At 28.7% G+C, this 24,333-nt stretch overlaps 1 protein-coding gene and 1 pseudogene across 2 annotated transcripts; both read left to right on the top strand.

Annotated features, from left to right (window-relative positions):
* Positions 1–3,488: 3,488 nt before the first annotated feature.
* Positions 3,489–5,501, top strand: LOC109812563 (WAT1-related protein At3g28050-like; annotated as a pseudogene). The gene is made up of 5 exons (XR_014431249.1): positions 3,489–3,559; positions 3,760–3,825; positions 3,967–4,080; positions 4,593–4,844; positions 5,039–5,501. The product of XR_014431249.1 is annotated as a WAT1-related protein At3g28050-like (transcript).
* A 5,165-nt stretch (positions 5,502–10,666) lies between these two features.
* Positions 10,667–16,526, top strand: LOC109812579 (WAT1-related protein At3g28050). The gene is made up of 7 exons (XM_020376572.3): positions 10,667–11,093; positions 11,180–11,248; positions 11,448–11,561; positions 13,471–13,717; positions 14,941–15,096; positions 15,178–15,329; positions 16,079–16,526. The coding sequence occupies exons 1-7, from the start codon at positions 10,900–10,902 to the stop codon at positions 16,251–16,253; spliced, it is 1,107 nt and encodes a 368-aa protein (XP_020232161.2). The 5' UTR covers positions 10,667–10,899; the 3' UTR covers positions 16,254–16,526.
* The last annotated feature ends 7,807 nt before the right edge of the window (positions 16,527–24,333 follow it).

Genomic DNA, 24,333 nt, shown 5'->3' on the forward strand with positions numbered 1-24,333 from the left:
AAGGTATCATATAACTTTTATTGTATAATCTTTAATATTTTTCAAGCTTGTTAGTTACTAGCTATAAACTAGGGATTTCTTAGTGGAGAAGGAATCATATAACTTATTATATAATCTTTAATACTTTTTCATTTACAAAATAGTGCTTTCTTATGGTTAAACACTTAAGTCCAATAGTTTTCTTACAGTATTATAGGTAAGAATAATCCCACGTTAAGTTGAATTATGTCATTAACAATTGACTTTTAAAACAATCTCAAAAGTGACAACGCGGTAACTACTCCACCGAACTCATAATTCGAATTTGTCAACTAAAAGGTTTTGAAATTGATTCATAATAATGATCATTTTCATTAGGTTATATGTTACTGTAAATTGAATTGATGATTGCGACATGTCATTATTAATCTTGTGTACATTAAGATGCCACCTTATTTACTTATTAGTCAAAAGAGGGGATAACAAAAAGGATAAAGGGGTTGCCATTTAAGTCTCCGTTACTCAACATGTACATCTTCTGTATAGCATGTTAAGAACTATGAAATGTGTTTGTTTTTCTTTCCTCTCTAAGTCTAACTTTGGGTTAAAATCAATATATGTATTAGATTTTTTGAATTTAGGATGTTGCTTACAAATAGGTTATTCGTTGGAATATGTCTATAGGACAAAATTGTGCTTCTTAATTCTTAAGTTGGTTGAAGACTTTTCAAGGCAATTACTAATATAGATATTGGGTTATTATATTGAATAGGAGGAAAATTCTTGGTGTGTTGAGCAAGGATTTTATGCAACATGGTCCACCAATACCTTAGGTTTCTCTCCACTAAATCATTCCATGTTAGCTAAATTCTTCATGCAAGTAAACTAACCACCGTTGGGGTCACTATCTATGTTTCTTGAAGAAAGAAAATAAGCAGAAAACAATGCTATTGGCACTTTAATTTCTTCTATTCATTAATTGCACGATAGATAGTAGTAGCTTGCTCATTAATTGAATCATATACTCCTTCCATTTTTTATTCATAGTCGTTTAAGGTTTTGCACGAGACTTAAGGAAATAATTAATATTTTAGTTTTCAAAAATATTTATTACTAACTTTCTTATTCTACCTTTTTTTTTATTTATAGTATTTCGTTAGAAACATATTGTCCTTTTAAATGCAACATTAACTTCACATAGGGGGTTAATGAAAAAATAGATAGACATTAAAAATAAATAGACACATTATTTAGTAAACATACATTAATTATCAAGGATAAAAATGAGAAAAAAAATTAATAAGTCATTGGACAATTTTACACTTGATGGGCCTGTATGTGGATAAGGCCTCAAGCTAGTAATGAACCCTTTTTGTTTACTATCATAAGTCCTTTGAAGTTCTTAACTCAAGTTTACCAAGATCATAATTAACAGTGTTGCAATTGAAAGAAGCCGCAAATATTTTTTTTTCTTCTTCCTAAAGTAGTTGCTCTTAAATTCCAATTGATTATCTTGGTTCTCTAATATTTCCATGCTATTAACTCTAATATTAACAGTAATCGCCATTTTTTTTTTGTATCTTCATTTAAGCAGATAATTTACATTACTAGCAACTGCAGCACTGGAATTTAATGGTTCTAGAAGTTTAACTTGCAAGCAACCTTTTCATGTTTGATGTATGTACTTTGATAAGCACAACCACCAGTGGTATCGTATTTCATGAATCCAAGATTTTATTTATTTATTTTGTAATTTTTGTTCAGTTTCATGAAACTTAGATAAGGTACAAACCCACATACTCCAATAAATCATTGGTTCAAATGGTACTAAATTTGATATCTTTAAATAAAGTCTCAAATTTAAATATTATATGTGAAATAAATATAAATACTTTATATAATAATATAATTAAAAAATATATATTTAGATGCAAACCTACATATTAAGATGATACCAAATCAAAAACATTTTTGTGATCACAAACTCAAATAATCACAAATGGTACACAAGTTCCTTAAGATATAAGAATTGAGACAACAAAAGTAGTAAGCTTTTTTTTTTTTAATAAATAAAAATAACCTAAGATCTCATAAAATAGAAAAAGCAAAACTAAAACCTTATATGAGATATCATATTTATAATAAGGAAAATAAATTTTTAAAATCACTCGAGATCAAGTTAATGGGACAATATTTAATCAAATTTTAAGTCTTGATCAACGAGAAGTCAAAAAGAGCAAGTCAATGTAAAGCAGTTTTGATAATAAACTGAATTAATTAAAAAAACAACTTTCTAATTAAATTCAATTTAATTGAAATGTTAATCTTTTGAAATATCAGACAAAATATATATACATCCTTTTCTTTCTCCTTTATATAGTGTTAATCACAGGAGCAATGTGGTTAATTCAATTATACATGATGACATACTCAGCTATAGGCTATGGCTTGGTATTCTTATCCAGCAAAATGTACCTCAGCAGCCGTATACGTAGCTCCAATTTCAAATACGTACTAATAAGTTGTTAGTTTGAGAGGTAATTTCTTAATATTTCGATTCAAACTTTGGAGACAATAAAAACAGTTGAAATTTGAGACACTATTAAAGTTAGTTAGCAGATTTTTCGGTTAAAAAAAATGTTTGGTCCAGTTAAACGCTTTTGTGGCACCTATAGATCTCACCTATGCTTTAATACAGCCACATGTTGCAGGTTGGCAAGAAGTGTATAGACATCACACTTGTGAGTTCCTTGTAATAACGTTTCTTATTGATTAAAGAAAATGCAAAACATATGAAATTAATAAAAAAAAAATATAAAAAAAATATTAAAAAAAACGCTGTAATTTGCATTGGAATTTTGAAGAAAGTTACAATTTGCTGATATTCATAGTGTAAAAGTTTATCATGTTGTGAAAGGGACTCCATCCATTTCTCTTGAAAGCAGAAAAGTTTTTCTTTTCTTTTCTTTTTTTCTTTTTTTTGCTTGTAAGGCCCCGATCTTGGAACTGAGAAATATATACCAAGAAAGATTTAAAATTAAACTTCTGGGGAAGGAAAATTAGCTATAACATATCAAGCTTATCCTGTTCCTTTCTTTATATTCCAAGCACATGGTTAAATCTAAAACTATTATTTGGGACTGGATTTCTTCACCACATATTGTAAATGAACTAAAGCAAAAATCTAGAATATCATTTGGAAATGGATTCGTTCACCCCACAATACATCAAGAATGACATGTAGTACAGTAGAATAGCAATTTCCCACTTCCTATGATTGCTATGAAGACACTTTTCACACCACATAGCTATATTGTATTAAAAGCAATGTATAATTATTATAGACAAAACATAACATCTTATAATATAAATCAAGGATTAACACACGTTTAACTTTGTTAACAATTATCATCCTCAGGAATAACTCAGTAATTGAACTTAACTGAATTACAAAAAGTTCTTGTGTTTTGTGAGACCCAAAAAGTAAAGTCAAGAGGGATGGCAAGAAGATGGTCCTTTTACATGGGGCACTTGTGGTGATCATAGCCCTCGAATTCAATTATGTGGGCTTACTCACGCTGTTCAAAGAAGCCACACTGCAAGGGATGAACAACCATGTTTTTGTTGCCTATTCTTATGCTGTTTCTACCACTACTTTTTCCTATCACTTTTCTCAACTGAAGGTTCTCAATTTCCTATAATCACAAACATACTTATATCTAACTGAGCTTTTACCCTCGAATGATTTCTTCATGTAATGTTTTTCATGTCCCTTTGCAGATCAAGAGTGGTTCCTCCACTTAGTTTCTCCATAATATCCAAAATGATTCTTCTTGGGGTGATAGGGTAAAGGCACTTCACTATTATAACCACACTTATAACTGTTTTCTCAGTCAGTGTTGCTGTTAATAATTGTGGTCCAAGGAACAGTCTTATACTTCTGAAACCTTTTGTTTCTTGTTTTACATCTCGATGTCTATGTTGCAGAACTTTATCTCAGATAATGGGATATGTTGGCATTGGCTACAGTTCTCCAACACTTTCTTCATCAATTGCCAATCTGGGGCCTGCTTTCGCTTTCATGCTTGCAGTCATTTTCAGGTTAACTTTTTTCTACTCGAGTATATCATATTATGTGCAACAAATCTAAAAAAACATATTAAAACATATGCTACATACTTCTCTAGCAGGCAATGATAAACTAAAACAAGCACACTTGATAGTGCTCAAAAGAGGCATGAAAAACTTAGAACTCCACCACTTTATTCAATATTTTCATATTAATGCCATGTGCCAATGAGTCAAGGTTTCAATTTGGTTGGGAGTTACAAAAACTGATAAAGGAAAAGTTAACTAAGTATGAATCAAGATGCTTATTAGTTATTACTATTCACTATCAATATTCGAGTTCATGTATATTATATTAGAAGTTGCAACTAGGCAATTGTTTGTTTCCAATTCTTCCATATATAGTAATTAAGTATAAGTAATGCGGTACTAGATACTAGATTTTAAACTACTGGTATCATAGAGTGCTTAGATATTAACCACCATGAATAAATATCTCAATCTATTATTCTCCACTTATTTTGTTTTCTCTTATCCTCTATAAGGATGGAATAAATAGCTACAAAAAGTAGTAGTCAAGCTGAGGTAATGGGAAGCATAATATCACTAACAGGTGCATTAATTGTATTGACTTTGTACAAAGGTCCATCAATCATCAAAGGCAAGGCTCATTCCCATCTTTCCTTATCAGTTCAGCAACCAATTAGCTTTCTTAGATATGAGATGCAAATTGGGCCACTGCAGGCATTCTGCTGACAGCTGAATATTTACTAATTTCATAATTTTTCATCTTACAGGTAGGGTTTGGATTCTAAAAAATTAGAGTTATTCTTCAGAAATTAAACTTCATAATTGATAACCTTTGATGATTTCATCAACAGTGTAGAATTTTATAAATAAAGTACAGCTGTACAAGCAAAATCTCATTTCATATTTTTACAAAATATTAAAAAATATCACATTGTAATTAATTCCTATATTCATTTCACAGGTGGATATACTAAAAGTGTTCCCGGATGAAGTAACACTGATCTGCTTTTGCACTAGGACTGCCACTGTCATATATACACTTGTAGCTTTATTTGTGGTGCCAAACGCAAGTGCTTGGAAAATAGGATTAGAGATTTCATTAGTCTTCATTGTTTGGTCTGTAAGAAATACCATTCTAACTTTCCAACTACTACTTCATTTTGGCAAAAACAAGTACATTTTTTAAGCAAGTAAAGTTTATTGACGACATTGTTTTTAGGGAACATTTCAAGAAGTTATGGGCAATATAGTTTCCACCTGGGTACTACGCTTAAAGGACCCTGTCTATGTAACATCATTCACGCCATTCACTGTTGTTATTGTTGTTGCCATGGGTATTATGTTCATTGGTGATACTTTTCACCTAGGAAGGTATGGCTTATACAATTTTTGCATTTTATTCTTTCTTATAGAATATAAATAAATCATTTTTCTTGCCCAATTGTGATTTTGATTTCAATGTTTATTTCAACCAGGTAATATATAAATGTTAGTGACACTTTCTCTAAAAAATTATAAATTTTAATATGTTCTGTCATTAAATAAGGAAAAATTCTTTAAATAAGATGTGAGATTTTACAAAACAAAAATTATTTTCAATAAATTTCACTTAATAATAATAAAAACAAAAAGGTGTTAGAAAGTGTTGTTAGCATCTTTTTAAATATTTTTATGATATTAGTAGGAAGTATGTACTAATTTTGTCATTGGTATGAAATACTCCCTCCATTTTTTTTTTCTTTGACATTTAAGATTTGTGTACAGGAATTAAGAAAATAATTGATATTTTAGTTTTTCAAAGTATTTATTACGGTGGTTAGAAAAGAAATAGGTACATTAAAAATAAATAAACACATTATTCAGTAAACACACATTAATTATTAAGGGTAAAAATAAAAAAGAAAATTAATAAGTCATTAATTTTAGAAAAATGACAATAAAAAAATATATAAAAAAATAGTGTCAAAACGACTATGAAAAAAATAGAAAGAGTGTATATTAGCATGAAATATATACAGAATTTTTATTAATCGTTAAATAGACAATAATAATTGATCCGAAGATTTTCAATATATCATTATTTTTTTTTCAATAATCATAAATATGTCATGTGCTATTTACCATTTCAATCATAAAAGAAATATACTAATTTTATCCCAACTAATTTATTCATATGAACTTGGATAGCTATATTTAGTAAAATCCTTTTTCTTGCCACATTTTTTCTATCCGTAAAAGTTGAACTTAATCTTTAAAGATTCAAACTACAAACAAAAACATATTGGTAGATAATATAATTAACAGCTCTTTTAAGTTCAAAACAGTCACGCAATCAATTAATTATTGTACAAGAAGAAACAATATTGTTATACAAAAAAGAACCTGTACAATTCCATGATATAATTTGGTAAAAGGTTGATTCTTTTGTGCATTTTGCAGTTACAATAATATCAATTGGCTTTTATGCTGTGTTGTGGGGCAAAGCAACAGAGGAGACAGAGGAAGGTGCTGGTAGCCTGGAGTCACCCGCGACTGAGAATGTCCCTTTATTTCAAAGATATGAAAGTGAAAGTTATGAAAAGAAAACAGATGGAAATGTTTAAAAGACTAGTAAAAACGCTTCACCCATTTTAAAATCATAGCAAAATATAAGAACAACAAACCCTAAACCCTAAAACAATTATAAGCCTCATCTTGAATAAAATAAATAAAAATAATTTAATACAATTAATTTTTTTTTTGGATTCCATGATCACACATGGGAAGGGCAAATTAGAGGATTTGGCCTACAACGGGCCTTCAAAGCCTATTCTAATGGTGAGCCCACCACTTCTTGTTTACTTCTTTAAAAGTGTAAAGAACACTTTAATATATAAACACTCAAAGTTTACTAGGTCTAAATAATGTGAGACTTCTTTTAAAATACACTCTATATATGCAACAATGAGTATGTGATGATACATAACATGTTGTCCCTGGAGGTCACCTCCACCGAAGGATCCCTTTGAAGAACAAGAATTATATATAGAGGGTATAGAAAACTTAAAACAAATCTCTTGAGGGGTCACATATATACCCTTTACGTACATACAATATACATGTATTATGCAAAACTATACACAAAATAATCCTATTGCCAGTCAACACTTCTATACTACTAAAATTGCATAAGAGTAGTGTCACCAGAAAGTCCAATCATCTCCAACATGACCCTACAACATCCAGACAAGTAAAACTTGTTAATCCTATCTTACTCTCATACCAAAAGCATTTCAGTTCCAACTATAAGAAGAAAAAAAGGTTAAGCTTGTGAAAAGAATCAACATACAATAACAACATTAAGCAATAACTTAGACAACTTAAACAACAACATTCATTTACCATGCAACTTCAACTTATCATTATATCACACATACCACTTGTCACACAATTCAACTAATCAACTTCAACTCAATCAACATGCTCAACATAAACAAAAATAAACATCTAACATGTCATCATGTATATCAATTAAGGAGATCTCCTATAATAGAGGTGAATAATTTAAGTAGTTAGACCTTATCAAATCAAAGCACTTGACCTATTGCAACCAGGTCAAATATTGACAACTTTAGATCTCTCAGAAAACTTATTTAACAACTTAATTTTATTTCTTAGGTGTCTTCACTTGAATTAGGAAGTCTAGTACTACTGTCAAGGTAGAATAACTTGGGTATGAATCTATCACGACATTAACTTGCAACACTAAGCCTCTTATGAAATTAGCCCATTGATTATCCTTTAAATATAATGTCCTTCCAATACTCAGTTAGGGACTAAGTCCCTAATCTTGTACTTTACTTGGTTGTTCATTTTATACACATATGCTTTGATTGCACACATATGATTCCACATAAAACCTAGGGGGATAACTTAAAATAAATACCAATTTAGAAGCCAGCTTACTCACTTAAGGGTTCTCAATTAGGCTTTCAAAGCATTACAACTTATATCCATACAATAAGATATTTTAATTTCTAAAACATCTTTTACTCTCCTCTAGTTTTTATGTATCTCAACAAAGATATGTATATACACCACACGCCTAACAACTTAGCATCTTAATCAATAGTAGCATCATACAACTTCATAACTTAATCATCTATCAACTTACAACTTAACAACATAAACATCATTATCTAGTATATAAACTTGAAACATAACGAGCTATCATCTTTGTCATACAACTTAGTCATCATCTTTCAATCATGAAAAAACTTAAACATCACATTAAAATCATGCAACTCATGCTTAGTACTATCCCTTTGGAGCCCGATGCCATTGAGGTAAGGGGCTTCCTATCTCGCCCATGCTTGATGGAAAACTACATATGCTCACTGTGATTAAGGCAAAGAGCCTCCCACTCTCTCGCATCTAGCATCACGAAAATCCATGTTGACCCCAATAAGGCAGAGGGAATCTACTTGATTCACCCTCGATGTCATTCCATTGGCATTTGATGTCAATCTAGGTAGGGACAATTTTCTCTCCTTGTATTTGGCGCCATTCAAATCATGCCTAACAGAATTTCAACTTGAGACAATCCTCTCTCCTCATGTCTGATGCTACCAATCCTATAATTGATGTGAACAAGACAAGGGTCCCATGGTTGAAACCATGCCCAGTGCGATACTAGTTTTTGCACTTATGTAGAAACTAGATTGCTCAATCTACTTGAAACTTAATAGAAATTCAACATGCATTGCAATATACAACATATAAACACCATGAAGTACTCCTTTTTATCAACAAAAACAACATGCATTCATCATGGATCAAGAATCAACATATTCAACTCATAACAACTTCAAGAGAAACCTTGACTTCATAAATCATCATCTTATGGATTTTCATCAAAACAAAAAAGTATTTTTTATAAAATTAAACAAAGAACATACCACACTGTATTATAACACCAATATAATTTGAAACATATCTTACAACGACAGTAATAATAAAAATCAACAACAACAAAAGCATAGCAAAGTTAAAAAAACATAAAACAATGTCTAATACTTTAAGTAAAATATTATTAAAATCTGTTTTATTATTATTTTGATTAAGAGTGAAAAAACAAATGAAAGGATAAGATTAAAAAAGATATTAAATTAGTTTTAAAAATCAGAGTTAATGTTATTTATTATTACCTCTCATATAATAAATATACTAAAAAGAGATATTAGATAATAAATTTTAATAATTGTTAAAGTGTATCTTAGAACATGTATTAAAAAAATTGATTTATTTTTTATTGCTTTAAAATAGACTTATACTTTCATTAATTAATTAATTAATTATATATATATATATATATGTGATGTGTATGTTTTTATTTTTTAAATAATAAGCTACATATTAAACAAATAATATTTGAGTTCAATCCTATTGGTTATTGTGCCGGGCAACCTTTAAGAAACTCGAGGAGTCATAGGCTGTGCATATATGGTTGGTGCGCATTCCGAAGCCCCGGAAAGAAGAATTTTTTTAATGGATTGAAATGAAAAGAACTAACTAAATGAAAAGAACTAACTTTAAAAGGAAAAATAAACACACATGATAATTAGCTTAATTATCACATGCTAATTTTTCAAAAATAAATTTTTAAATTGACTTTATTTATAAATAAGTAAATAAATAATGTATTTGTTTTAATTTATTATAAAATATATCATAATTTTAATCTATTTATATTTAAAAAGACACAATGTTAATGTTTATCATATATATATATATATACATATTATATATATATATATATATCAAATTCTCCATGATACACATCAATTTTGTTTGCATTCTCACATCATGTACTCAATCATGAGTAACTATAGAAATATTTTTTAAATAATTATATTATTGATATAATATATTTATTAATTTTATCAATAATTAATCTCTGTCAACTAATTTGCTTAATAACTTTTAGTAAAAAAAATTTAATTATATATTTTTGTATACACAAAATTCAAATTTAAAACTTTATTTAAGAGACAAATAATTTATATACTAGTGGATGAGATGCATTAATACAGAATTTTTGTATAATATAGAATTTATGGTGATATATAGATAGTGTAAAATAATTTTATCTTATCAACTAATTAAATATCATCAATTTCTAATTATTTATTACAAAAATTGATAACTTATCATAAATTATTTACAATTAGATACACCATCATTATATTACATATTTTCTCTAATATATATATATATAGAGAGAGAAACAATATAAAAATGTACAATATGTAACTTATATAAATTTTTATAGTCATAGCTTCAACTATCATTTTATTTGTCAGAGTTTAATAGCCACAAACCTGGAAACATTCATCACCATAATTTTATACAACCAACCAATTAGAAATAATTGTATAATTTTTAAAATATTTTATTATAAAAACTAACAAACTTTATATGTATAACCATTTATTATGGAATGACATATAACCATATAAAACATGTTACACTTATTATTCGAATTTTGTTTTTAAAAAACACAAGTATCTTATAAGAGACAAGTTTGCTCAAGTTAGGTATATCTTTTCACAAGTTGCATATCTAAACTCAATTTTGAAACTGAGAGCTTAAATTGGAATAACCCATAGAGCCTTAGAAACAAACTTAGAAGAACTTTTAAAAAAAAAATTAAAACTTTATTTTAAGCAGAAAAACTCTTCTTTTAAGAAGTTTCCTTTTTCGGAACACCCTATTAAACCAAATCATATGGTAAGGTTTGAGTTCTGTGGAACAATTAAAGAGAAAGAGTGAAGTGAGGGAGAGATGGCAACACAATGGTCTCTTTACAGGGATGTTCTGCCAGTTGTGGTGATTATAGGCAATGAATGCAATGACATGGGATTGCTCACACTCTTCAAGATAGCCACACTCCAAGGGATGAACAACCATGTCTTTGTGGCCTATGCTTATGCTATTGGCACCACTATACTCCTTCCTGTCACTTTTTTCCACACAAGGTTGGTAATTCTTTATTAATTTCAAATATTCACTAACAAACATCTCTGATCAATTATCATGTTTTGCTTTTGATCTCCCTTTGCAGAACAAGAGTGGACGTTCCTCCTCTCAGTTTCTCCATAATATCCAAAATCGCCCTTCTTGGGGTCATAGGGTAAAGCCACTTACAAACCACACTAATCAAGGGCTTTTAGTATAAGTTCTCAGAGTTAGTACTATTGCTATTACTTAATTATGATCCAAGAATCTCTTCAATCATATACTTCTAATATTAATCTCATGAATCATATAGTTGTAATATAATTTTGTGTTTTCTTCTTTTGTAATTTGATGGCCATATATATGTGTTGTAGAAGTTCATCTCAGATACTGGGTTATGTTGGTATTAGCTACAGTTCTCCAACACTTGCTTCATCAATCGCCAATCTAGTGCCAGCTTTCACCTTCACCCTTGCTGTCATTTTCAGGTAATTGTCAGTTTTTATTTCTTATTTATTGCACGAAGACAAAAATAATTTTTTTTAAGTAACTAAAATTGAGAAATTTTAAAGAAATGAAAAATATATGTTATCCATATCTAAAATTTCTTTCAAAATATGACGTCATGTATCACTGTCTTAGAAAATTAAATATCAATTTGGTTTGAAAAAGTATAGATGGAAGTGACACTCCAATGCTTATCGGGGCAAAACAATAATGACGTTATGGGATTGACAATAAAGGTTCATCCAGAAAATTACTAATATATGACTAAAAAGAAAATTTAAATAATTCTTAGCTAACATTTATTTGTTGTTTTATTTTTTTAATAAAAGCTATTTTATTAATTTATTTGACACCTGAACATCTTGTGTTCTTCGTCCTATATCTAATGAAAGATTAAAGTAATCAAACACTTTGATTAGTGGTCTCGAATTTAAATCTTTTATTAAAAACTTATTTTGTCCCTTATAATAATTATTTATTTTAATTTAGTTTTATTTTTATTTTTAATCTCAATTTGATCTTTAATAAATTAATTGGTTGCAATGTCAGATTTCAGTCCAAATTATTTAGACGGAGTTAACTGTTGGCCATGTGGAAGCTACGTAGATGCCACGTGAAAGTTACGTAAATGTCACGTGAATGTCAAATTTTGTCATGTATCTGAAACCAGAACGGCCCGTTCTGCAACCGGAACGGCCCGTTCCGGTTGCACTCATGGTGTGTAAATTTTGCATCTGGAACGACCCGTTCCATATGCATTATTTATTACCAATGAGTACAACAGAACGGGTCGTTCTGAGACCAAAACGGGGCGTTCTGGCTTCCAAAACGGGCCGTTCTAGAACGCCAAACAACATAGTACACCAGTGTGGTTGAAAAATCGAAAGCAAACCATTTACAAATACACAATTTTTTTTATCTAAAAAATAATATATTTTAAAAAATAAAAATTATATTCTAATATATATATATATATATATATTTAAATTATTGTATGTATAAAATATAAATTTCGAGGAATTATTCATTTATATGATATTTGTCAAACTTTTGTACTTTCTATTTATTGTTTATTATTAAGTAGGTTTTTAAGATTGTTATGTAACCAAACATTTTAAAAAATGTTTATAACAGATAAATATATAATATTTATAACATGTATTTTTAACAAAAAATAGGTTTAAATCTATTAAATTATAATATAACATAATCTGAGCTAGTTTATTTTCATCCTTAATTATAATTGTAGATATAAAAACTTGTAAAAAATAACTATAATATATATTTATACTTTTAAAAATTATATAAAATTTTTAATATTACAAATATATGAATAAGTATTGTTCTCACGATATAAAATTTCTGAATATAATCATTAGCTGTTTGTGTGGCATTCTGGAACCAGAACGGTCCGTTCTGAAATTAGAATGGACCGTTCCGGTTTCAGAACGGGCCGTTCTGCTTCCAGATGCATGACCAAAATTTGACATCTACGTGACATCTCCGTAGCTTCCACGTGGCATCCACCTAGCATCTACGTGGACAACAGTTAACTCCGTCTAAATAATTTGGACGGAAGTCCGATATTGCAACCAATTAATTTATTAGGGACTAAATTGAAACCAAAAATAAAAATAAAACTAAATTGAAATAAACAATTTTTATAAAGGACCAAAATAAGTTTTTAACCTAAATACAACTACAGAACTTGTTAACATAAATAATTCCTCGGTTCATCATATCAACTTTAAGCATTGAGGTTAATGAGATCTTTAAAGAAAATAAAATTATTCTACTGGCATAGAGTACTTAAAATTATAACCAAATATCTCAATCTACTATCCATTTATTTTGCTCTCTCTTATTATCCCTCTTACCATCACAATCAAGGATGGAAAAGTTAGCTGCAAAAAGTCGTAGCAGTCAAGCTAAGGTAATAGGAAGCATCATATCAATAGCAGGAGCATTTGTGTTGACATTGTACAAAGGCAAACCAATCATAAACGCTCACACCCATCTTTCCTTACTACTTCAACAACCAATTAACTTTCTTAAATCAGAGGATGCAAGTTGGGCCATTGCTGCCACTCTGCTCATAGCTGACTACTTTCTAACTTCAGTATGGTACATTTTACAGGTAATGTTAATCAAACCTCTAAGCCAAAGACGCCCCTTTACACCCTTTCAATTTCTTATTATTGTTAACTCATAATTATTAGATATTGACGGATTGTGAATGGATGTTAGAAGATGAAAGGTTGCGAGTTAATATGCATTAAGAAGTATTATTATTGTGTAACAACCAAATACTTAAAGGGTTATGGATATTATATCCATTTAGTGTTTTAACTAAAAGGTTATGTAATGTTATGTGTTATTCTGTTATAAATAGAGTATCAATTCATGTAGTTTGATCGGAGGCAAGTGCGGTACAATACAATCTCCTTGTTTTCTATAGTATCTCTCCATTTTTCTAAACATATATACTCCCTCGTATGAATCTAAATATAAGCAAATAAAACCAATTTTACATTGATTAAGAAAGTCCAATATATTTAAATTGTACAATTTCACATAGTAAGTTCACAATAGTATTCTCATTTATTAAGATAAGAGTACTTTTAGACTGAGAACATTAAAGTTGACTTCAATAAATTTTACTTATATTTTAGTCCAAAAAATTTAAAATTTTTCTTGCTTATAAATAGGTCCAGAGGAGTATCATATATGTTCTATCTCTTCATTTGTGGATAAAGATATGAAGATAACATAAAATGTGTTGTAGTGGAGTAGAAACAGGTTTGCAGTAGTTACCAGTTAAACCTTTGAGACACATTTTCATTATATTTCAATTGTGATAAGAACAGTTTTCCAGCTTGATGGTCCCTGAAAATCTATATACCAAGAAATTTTTTACCTGCACCTACTTCTTTCATTTCAAACTCATTACCAAGTTAAGTTTCTGACTTCTTAAGGATTCGTCACAGGATGCAATCAAAACATCAACATAAATGGTTTAGCCTCCTTTTATTGGTCACAAGAAAGCATTCTAAGTTTCTAACCATTAAAATGGATTGTGGTTTACATCTAAAATGAACATTATCCTTTGGTTTCAATGGCAAAGGATAAAAGCATAGAATTCTAGTCATCAACTTAACAGTTGACAACAAATAATCGATGAAATGATCAACCTTTTATAAATACAAGCTCAAACATCATGGTAATGTGAACAACTGCTTCCTTAGTTTTCTCATTAACACTGGCCTATTGCACTTCTTTATGTAAAAAAATTTCTTGTTACTTTATACTGAATGCTTCAAAAAGTTCTGAGAAATTTTAGTTCCCGTATTCATTTTGCAGGCAGATGTCTTGAAAGTGTTCCCGGATGAATTAACTATTGTTTTCCTTTATAACGTGGCTGCCACCATTACATCTACTGTTATAGGTTTATGTGCGGCAAATGCTAGTGCTTGGAAAATAGGACTTGATATTTCACTGATCTGCATTGTTTGCTTTGTAAGAAACCCTGCCAACTGCTGCTTCACTTTGACCAAAAAACACACCCTTTAAGCTTGCTGACACATTATTTTTTCCTAGGGAATATTTGGAAAGTTCGTGAGCTCTGTGGTTTTTGTTTGGGCAATACACTTAAAGGGACCTGTCTATGTAACATCATTCAAGCCACTCCAAATTGTTATTGCTGTTGTCATGGGTGTTATGTTCCTTGGTGATACTCTTTACATTGGAAGGTATGGCTAACTCAACTTTTGCATTTAATTCTTGCTTTGAAGCATGGGGAAGCAAATTTCCAAGTATAGATAAATAAAGCAATTGCTATCTGACAAAACCATACCCTATGAGAATGTGCTTTATGTAATAATCAAGGAAAACAAAACATGGTGGTAATGGACAAAGGTGGATTAGAAAAATCTAGAATTAATCACGTCAAGGAAAATTGTTGTAGATAGTTTATATAAGTAAGAAGTGGGTTTTATAAAGTTGAATTTGGTTCCAAATTCACTTTCTTAGTGAGTGTTGCTAAACTTATTAGATAACATACTTCACATTCGCAAATGTCTATTCAAGATGTTCGGTTCTTAATAAAAGGAAATATTTATATTAGTAGAAAATTCCTTAAAAACTGATTTTATAAGATTAAGTTAAATACTAAGTCGACTTTCTTAGAGAAAATTGAATGGATAGCTACCAGAAAGAGACTTTGGACTTTGGTAGAGTAAAAGAAGTCATCACAGATCACTCTAGAAACAGATTCTTCCCCATATTTCCCTAACTGAACTTCTAGAACTGCCAATGCAAGTCCTTAATACAGAACTGCAACATCAATAGATAAACCTGCTGTATTGAAATTCATCCCTAATCTTAAACTACCCACCTTTTTGGCAATTTTTTTCTCATTTTTTGACTGATACAATATTGTCATAAAAAGAAGAAATTATGCTACATCAATTTTTGTTGAGGTAATTTTTGTTTTTTGCAGCATAATTGGAGCTGCAATAATATCAATTGGGCTTTATGGTGTATTGTGGGGCAAAGCAACAGAAGATATAGAGGAAGATGTTGGTCGCTCAGAATCAGCAACTACTGAGAATGTTCCTCTCTTGAGAGGCTACAAAACTGAGGCTTCTGAAATGAAAGCAGATGGAAATGTTTAAGAGAAAAAGTACAAACTTTTCACAGCTTTTAATATCCAATGAGGACCTAAACTGTGGTTTCATGGTCTCCCAAAGTGATCCAAGTGGTTACCCCTCCACAGGACAATGCTGTTAGCTAGGGATCCTTATTATTATTGTTTTTATTTTATATGTGAATCAAATCGCCTTTATAATTGTATATAATTAAAATTCTTAATAATTGTGTATAACCAGAATTGTTATTTTAGTTTGTACAAATGAATATCAACAACTTGTTCATCGCTTGCTGTTCAATTGTGGTTTTTCGGTATTTATTTAAACAATATATCTTTTATCTTTATTATTTATTTATTTATTTATTTATTATTATTATTATTATTATTATTATTATTATTATTATTTCTTTCCTTCTTTCTTAATTTTTTTAATATTTTATTCTAAAAATTGTTAATCAATCAAAAAGCAAGATAGATATAACTACTGAATAATGCTAATTGAACACGCAATTTTTCAAACACATCAACATTCTGTAGGAGTTATCTCTATTTTCTTACCACGTTAGATCATCTATTATATGTATATTTTTGTTTTTCTTTTATCTCTCTAGATGTCAAATAGTATACTTGGGTGTACAAAAATTATTTTAACATAACTTTTAGGAGCCATTTCGTAGAGGAAAGATTTTACTTGAAAATTTCATCGTGAATGTTAATTTTTTATATTTAGTTTATTATTTTTTAAAAAATACTATTTCTCAAGAATTATTTTTTGTATAGATTTTTTATGAAATTAACTTTGTCAAGATAAAAATAAGAGTTTGATTAAATTGTATTTTTAATCAGTTTATTTTTATTAATTTGTAATTTTTGTCCTTCTATTTTAAATAGAGACATTTAATTTCTCTAAATTTAAAAATACAGAATTTTAATTGTTCTATCACATCTACTAATTATTAAGTTTTTAACATTTACTCATACTTAAGTAATATGATATTTAAAAACATGACATTTAAAAATAAAAAATTGAAAAAAATACAAATAAGATATTATTAATAAAATAAATATTAATTACTCGTAAAAATAGATATATACGAAAAAAATTGTATGTTATTTTTAATTTTTATCCATATAAGTCGATCAACTAAATATCACATTACTTAATCTTTTGAATGCCCTTTTACTTATTGCATATGGATGTTGTATTTAAATTGGTTTGGTATAAAGTCCCTGCTCCATAATTCTTGCCAGCTTCACTTAGCACAGTTTGTGGTTTACCTATTTGCTCTAGTGTGGATCAGTTAAGATGGTCAACTGTGTGGATGAATGTTTTATGGTCTCTTTGGATTGTTAGGAATGAGGCTATTTTCTATGAAAAGGACACATTACATTCTGACTTATTGGAGTTGATTCAAATACGTTCTTGAAAGTGGCTTAAGGCTACGAATCTTTCTTTCAGGTATTCCTTTTCATCTTGGGTTGGTTCCCCCACTGTCTGTCTAAATTTTTTGGACATATATTCGATTTTTGAGCATCTGAGTATGTAGGATGAGATTTTTTAGCTTATTGTGCCTAAGCTACTAGCAATATTATACTTGTGGGAGATCACATACTGTCATCATCAAGGTTATTTCAAACACTGTCCTTGTGTGAAATCTGTGGTAAATCACTCAGTAATTATTTTTTAGGTGTCGTATCTTCTTTTGTTGTGATTGTAAATTAGGCACCGTGTTTTTAGTTGCTGCAAGTATTCTTTGGCCTATTGTATTTGTATATGAGTTAGAGTACCCCTTATACTCCTTTTAATAAATCTCTTTTGCTTAGCAAAAAAAAAGTGGTCATAAATTAGTCGACAATGTCAAAATTTAATGACACATAAATATCAAATTGATGGGAGGATCAAAATTTCATATTTAAAAAAAAATAGGGAGACTTAATGTCTCTATTTTAAAATAGGGGAACCAAAACTATAGAACGACAAAGATAGAGAGACCAAAAGTATAATTTAGCTTAGAATTTTAATATAGTAAAATATCATGTTACTTTTATTTACTTATTTAGTGTAGTTTATTTGCTTATTTAATGCATGATTCTTAGGTACTTATAAACATTTCCAGAAATATTTATGACCAATCAAACAGATTTTCATGATTGATAATTGCCAAATATGTATACAATTTTTATTTAATTTAGGTTATTTTAAATATATCTTATACTTTAAAATCTTGTTTTTAGTTACATGTAATTTTTATTTCTAGGAGATAGTTGTTTAATATTAGGTATGTTTAATACTTTTTTAGGCTTAAAATATTTTTCGTCCTTCAACTTAGGGATAAATTTATTTTTGGTCGTCTCTTAGGTTTAAAATTATTGTTTTTAATTCATGTAATTTTTAAAAATTTTGGTTTAGTCTCTCAAGTCACTAATAATATATATATAAATGACACATTTAATTTAGTTAATTATTAAATGTATCTTATATTTTAAAATTTTATTTTTTGTCACATGTAATTTTTATTTCTAGGATGTAATTGGTTAATATATTAGGTACTTTTAATATTTTTTTAGGCTTAAATATATTTTTAATCCCTCAAATTTAGGATAAATTTATTTTTGGTCGTCCCTTAAATTTAAAATTATTGTTTTTAGTCGATATAATTTTTAAAACTTTTGTTTTAATCTTCCAGAACAATAACATATCTGAAAGTGACATATTAAGATAATTATGCACTATCATCTAGGTTTAATGTGATATTTTTCACTAATAGGAATACTAGCAGATAAATTTTATGCAACAATATTTGACAATTCCTAACAAAATTTGAATATAAGAATAAAAAAATATATATTTTTTAAAATTATAGAGACTAAAAAGACATATTTAAAATTTAAGGGACTAAAAATAAATTTACCTTAAATTTGAGAGATTGAAAATACATTTAAGCTTTTTTTTTAATTGAGGTGTGATTAAGGGATAATGTAACTTAGAAGCTAGTCTCAAAAGAAATCATTGTTCCAAGCTCAATTGGACATGCTCTAAGTGAGCCAAATTTCGCTCAAAGTGCCTAATAGCTTGCTTTGAGTGAGCTAAGTTAGAAATTACATCTAAAAGATGAAGCTAGCTTGCTTAAGCAAGTAGAGTGTTTGGTCCAAACGAGTGAAATTCGTTCAAAATGACCAAAGCCTAGCTTGAAGCGAGACAAGTCAGAAAACATCCCTTGGAAAATGGTGCTAGCTTGAGCAAGTGAAAGTCGCTTAGAGTGATCACATGGACTCTTCAAGCAAGACAAGTCAGAGACCCCTCTAAAAGGATCGACAAGCTAACTTTAGTGAGTTACATGGGCACTCTGAGTAGGGATGAAAAAATACTCGTACCTGCAGGTAATACCCAAACCCGTCCGACTTTGACGGGAAATACCCGGTTTGACTGGGTACGGGTACGGGTACGGGTAAAACTCGATATATTAAATCGGGTACGGGTATGGGTACAGGTATATACTTACCTGTCCCGTACTCGTACTCGTACTCGTCCCCGTCCCCGTTCCCATTTTTAATTTAATATCCACTTTCAATTTAATTATATTAAAGAATTTTAATATTTTTTTATGTGTGATTATTTATTATAATATAAAATAGAGAAATAACCTAATTATAATTATAATATAATAAAAAATAATTTAAAAATATCATATTTTTTTTACAAAAAAATAAAAATAAAAAAATTGACGGGTACGGGTACGGGTACGAGTATACCCGATACCCGAAAGGGACGGAGATGAGGATGAAAATCATATACCCGACGGGTACGGGTACGAGGAAGGGGATGAGTTTGACTCGTGGGGACAGGGACGGGTATCATGAAACCCGTACCCGACCTGCCTCGTTGCCATCCCTAGCTCTGAGCATATGTACACAAACAAAAAGTTCATTTAAAATGTTATAAATTAGTTTTTGGGAGGTCTATGCATCTTATATTTTATGAACACAAATTTAGAGAAATTATAGAGAGTTTTGTGAGTAAACAGTCATGAATCACTCAAAAATCCTTTCTTATGTGTGTAATCCTTAATAATGAGTGGCTAAGTGTCTACTATTGAAGATTGAGGTGGTTATTGTACTCATGTAATTCTCTGTGTTTTCATTCGATAATATATCTTTATTCAAATAATCATTTTTACTTTATGCTTAATGCTTGTTTTGGCTTTGATCAGCCTATACATGATTTTATAAATTTAACTAAGGTTGAGAAACCCTTTTAGAATTACGATCTAGGTAAAAATATTGATAATACTTAGTGTTAAGAATAGGATAAGTCTTATCAATCAACCTTTGGTCCTTGACTGTAATGCAAGTTGTTTAACAAAAATGACTAAGGAATTAAAATTTTCCTTAAACAACATAGAATTTCTTGCCTAAGGATTTAATATTTAAATATAATTGTGAGTTGTTGAATTAACTATATAATAATTTCTAACATTGAATAAAAATTTAAGAAAAATTTTATTGAAAAAATTAGTGAATCAATCTCTGTCTGTTCTCATATTATAAAGTCAAATTCTTCATAGTTTATTGCATTCTTTTTACATTCATCAATTTATAAATTTTTCATATTTCACTTTAAACAATTCTTAATTTTCATTAAGTCATCTATTTAGTACAAAAATATAATTGAACAATTATAACTCGAGATCATGTGAATTTGATAAGGTGGATATCTGTCTAATTTACTACCAATGATAATTGATATACTTGTCAAATGCGAAAAATGATTCCTGAAAATTAGGATTCGAGAAAATCTAGATTCCCATTAATCATAATTGTCAGACATGAAAAATTTTATTGTGTACCATACAATCCCTTAGAATTTAGTGACTATGAGATAAGATTTTACACTACTAATTAATTATAAATTATGATAGGTATAACTTCCAAATATTGTTTTTTTTTTTGTTGCAAAACTTAACAAATTTATTATATATTTATGATAATTTTTTATTTGATGACAATATATATATATATATATATATATATATATATATATATATTACATTATTAATGTATAAACCATTTCTCTATTTTTTTAGATAATTATTTTAAAAGTTAATAAACTTAGCGTATAGATAATTATGAAATTATTTACTTCTTTTTTTACTTTATCTATTCCCTAATAATTCACCGGTGCTTAACAATTTCAATAATTATAATCATTCATTCACTTTATCTTTTAATTATTTTATCGTATTTTTTTTCTCTATTTTTTTTCATATCATCTATTATATTTGTGGCTTTCTGTGACTATGTCTCATTTATTCATCATTGGGGTGGATGTTAATCAATGTTCTAACACTTTCCACCTCCCATAATTGTTTCAAATATTATTTTTCCCATCTTATTTTTCCTCTAAGAGAATCTCTAATTAATTATTGTAAAAATGCAACTTTTGTGAAGTTCTTAATGTCATGTAGAGTTTTAAAACTTTATATATTCTTTCTAATAAAAGAACCTTATTTGAGTTTTTAATACTTTTTGTAGGCTCCATATTTTTATAGTTATTTTGTTAAAAATTAAAATACTTTTTTATTAATCGGAACTTATTCATGAGGATTCTTGTATAAAAATAATTCTAATACCATGTCATTTAGGTCAAAATATTTCGATACTAAAATTTATAATAACCAATTCTTATATATAATAACTCCATTAATATTCCCAATTAAAAATATCCTATACTTCTTTCATTTCTCTTTGGTATAAAACAAAACAAAACAATTAAAGAAAAGGGAGAGGGAAAATGGATGGATACCCCACCTCCACTTTCATTTTCACCTATTGGCTAAAGAAATAAAAGAAAATTTTAAGATAAATGTTTCATCTTTTGAGTAATAGATTATATATTCAACAAAATAATATTTAACTTCCTTCCTGATTGCCCACTCATCCACAAAAAGACAATTGCTATGATGCCCACTTTGTATGGTAGTAATTGGACGAACATATTGAGTTTATTTTTACATTAAGTACTTTAATGCCGCATATTTATCTTTCATAAATACAGAACATATAATGATTTAATATATTAAAATTTAAAATATATATATATATATATATATATATATATATATATATATATATATATATCTAGTTCTTCCTTTTAACAAAAGTAATTAAATATTATTTTTCAAAGAACGATATCACGAATTATCGATTCTCCTTTTCTTGTCAATTCAATCATGTTTTTGAAAGTATCACCTTAAAAAAAAGGAAGAAAATACCACTTTGTCACTTTCGTTCGTATTTTCCATCTTGAACCCATGCTCACACAAGTCTGCTATTGCTAATTTATAACGAAAATATTTTATTAACAAAATGCATGAGATATTTTATAAACGCAATCATGCAAAATATTATATAATATATGTAATAGTTTAGACATACATGAATGAGAAAGATACAATAATTTGTACAAATAAAATTTTTTATAGTTGATGATAATTTAAATAAATAAATTTGTATTATCTAACTATATAAACAAAATTTGTTAAACAATCAAAATGCTTCATAAGAACTAAATATCTAATGTTGTTTTGTCTTAAACTTTGATAATATTTCACTTCTTTTATTAAGTGTACAACAAATAAAAATAATAAAAAAAGGATGAAATCTACACGATTAAAGGATAAAATAGAGCAAAACTAAAGCCTGAAAACATGTATTATCATGCTTGGCTAATGCACCATCGTGCTTCAAATGAAATACTCCACATGTATAACCTTGCTTAGCACAATCGTGCTTACCAATAAGCACGACCGTGCTTCCTTCAGAATGAATGAAACACACCCTTCCACTCTTGAAGCACGTATATGTTTCCTCTACATGTTGTGAAGCTTGACTACGTTTATTAATATGCACATTGTGCTTAGCTAACCAAGCACACCCTATATGTCAAAAGCATGCTTGTGCTCCCTTTGTTTTGCTCTGAAGACTGCCATAAGCATAGTCATGCTTCCCATGTGCATGAATGTGCTTAAAATTTTGTTTGTGATATTTTGACTATAAATAAGGATGTCCAAACACATTGTTTTTATCTTGCTTTTAACTAGTTTTCTCATGTTCTTAGCTTTAGTTTTCTTTTATCCTTTATTCGTTATTAAGGTTCTGTAAAAGGTTAAAACCAAACCCTCCAAGAAGGATTTTTTCAATTATGGCTAATTCTTTTCCTTTTTAACGAGTTCTAGCAACATGTCTAACTAGTTCTCTCATTCTAAGGTTGTGATATAATTGTTTCTTGTGAATCCTCAATGATGATTCATGAATTATTCTTGTTATATTTTAATGTTTTTCATTCTTATATTAGATAATTGAAAGTTGCATATGATCAAACTCTTTTAATTAACAAAACCTTAAAATAATTGAATTATTTGAAAATTGACATAGTCAAATTGTTTTCTTAATTTTCAATTGAGTTAATTTATTAATTTGCTTATGTGCGCATATGTTTTGTTTTTCGAATAAAACTCTTACAATTAATTTGGGTTTTTCTTAAGATGAAAAGATTGTTAACTTTCTGAAATCATAAGGTTGTTAACAATTTCATAAATAAAATTTGACAACATTGTTTTATAATTTATCAACTTTATCTTTAGGGAATCAGAAATAATAAGTCACAACTCTAGAACTTTTATCTCTAAATTTTTAATAACAATTTTCTAGACCTTGTTTTCACTTTACAAATCAATATTCTCTCAATTAAATTTTGTTATCTTCAAATGGTTAAAAACAAGATTAAGTTGGTAATTGCTAAACCTAGTTCTTTGGATTCAATATCGGAACTTTGTCCATTATTACTAGTATGGTAAAATACCTTTGTCTTAAGCACATTTTAGATGCAACACTCATCACGTAAGAACTCCACAATTAAGTGTGCTTGGCTTATAACAATTTAGGAATGAATGATCTTTTAAAAGTTTCCCATAAAGTATGCGAGTGCAGACAAAATATGTCAAAAACCTTAGGTTGGTTTGTGGGAACAATCATTGATCCTAGAGGTGACCATATACCTTAGAAAGGTCTACCTACGAAAGGTTCTGACTAGTGAAGGGTTTTGA

This window comes from Cajanus cajan, chromosome 2 (assembly GCF_000230855.2).
Source record: "Cajanus cajan strain Asha chromosome 2, NIPB_CcT2T_4, whole genome shotgun sequence".
In the NCBI taxonomy this organism is placed as follows: domain Eukaryota; kingdom Viridiplantae; phylum Streptophyta; class Magnoliopsida; order Fabales; family Fabaceae; genus Cajanus; species Cajanus cajan.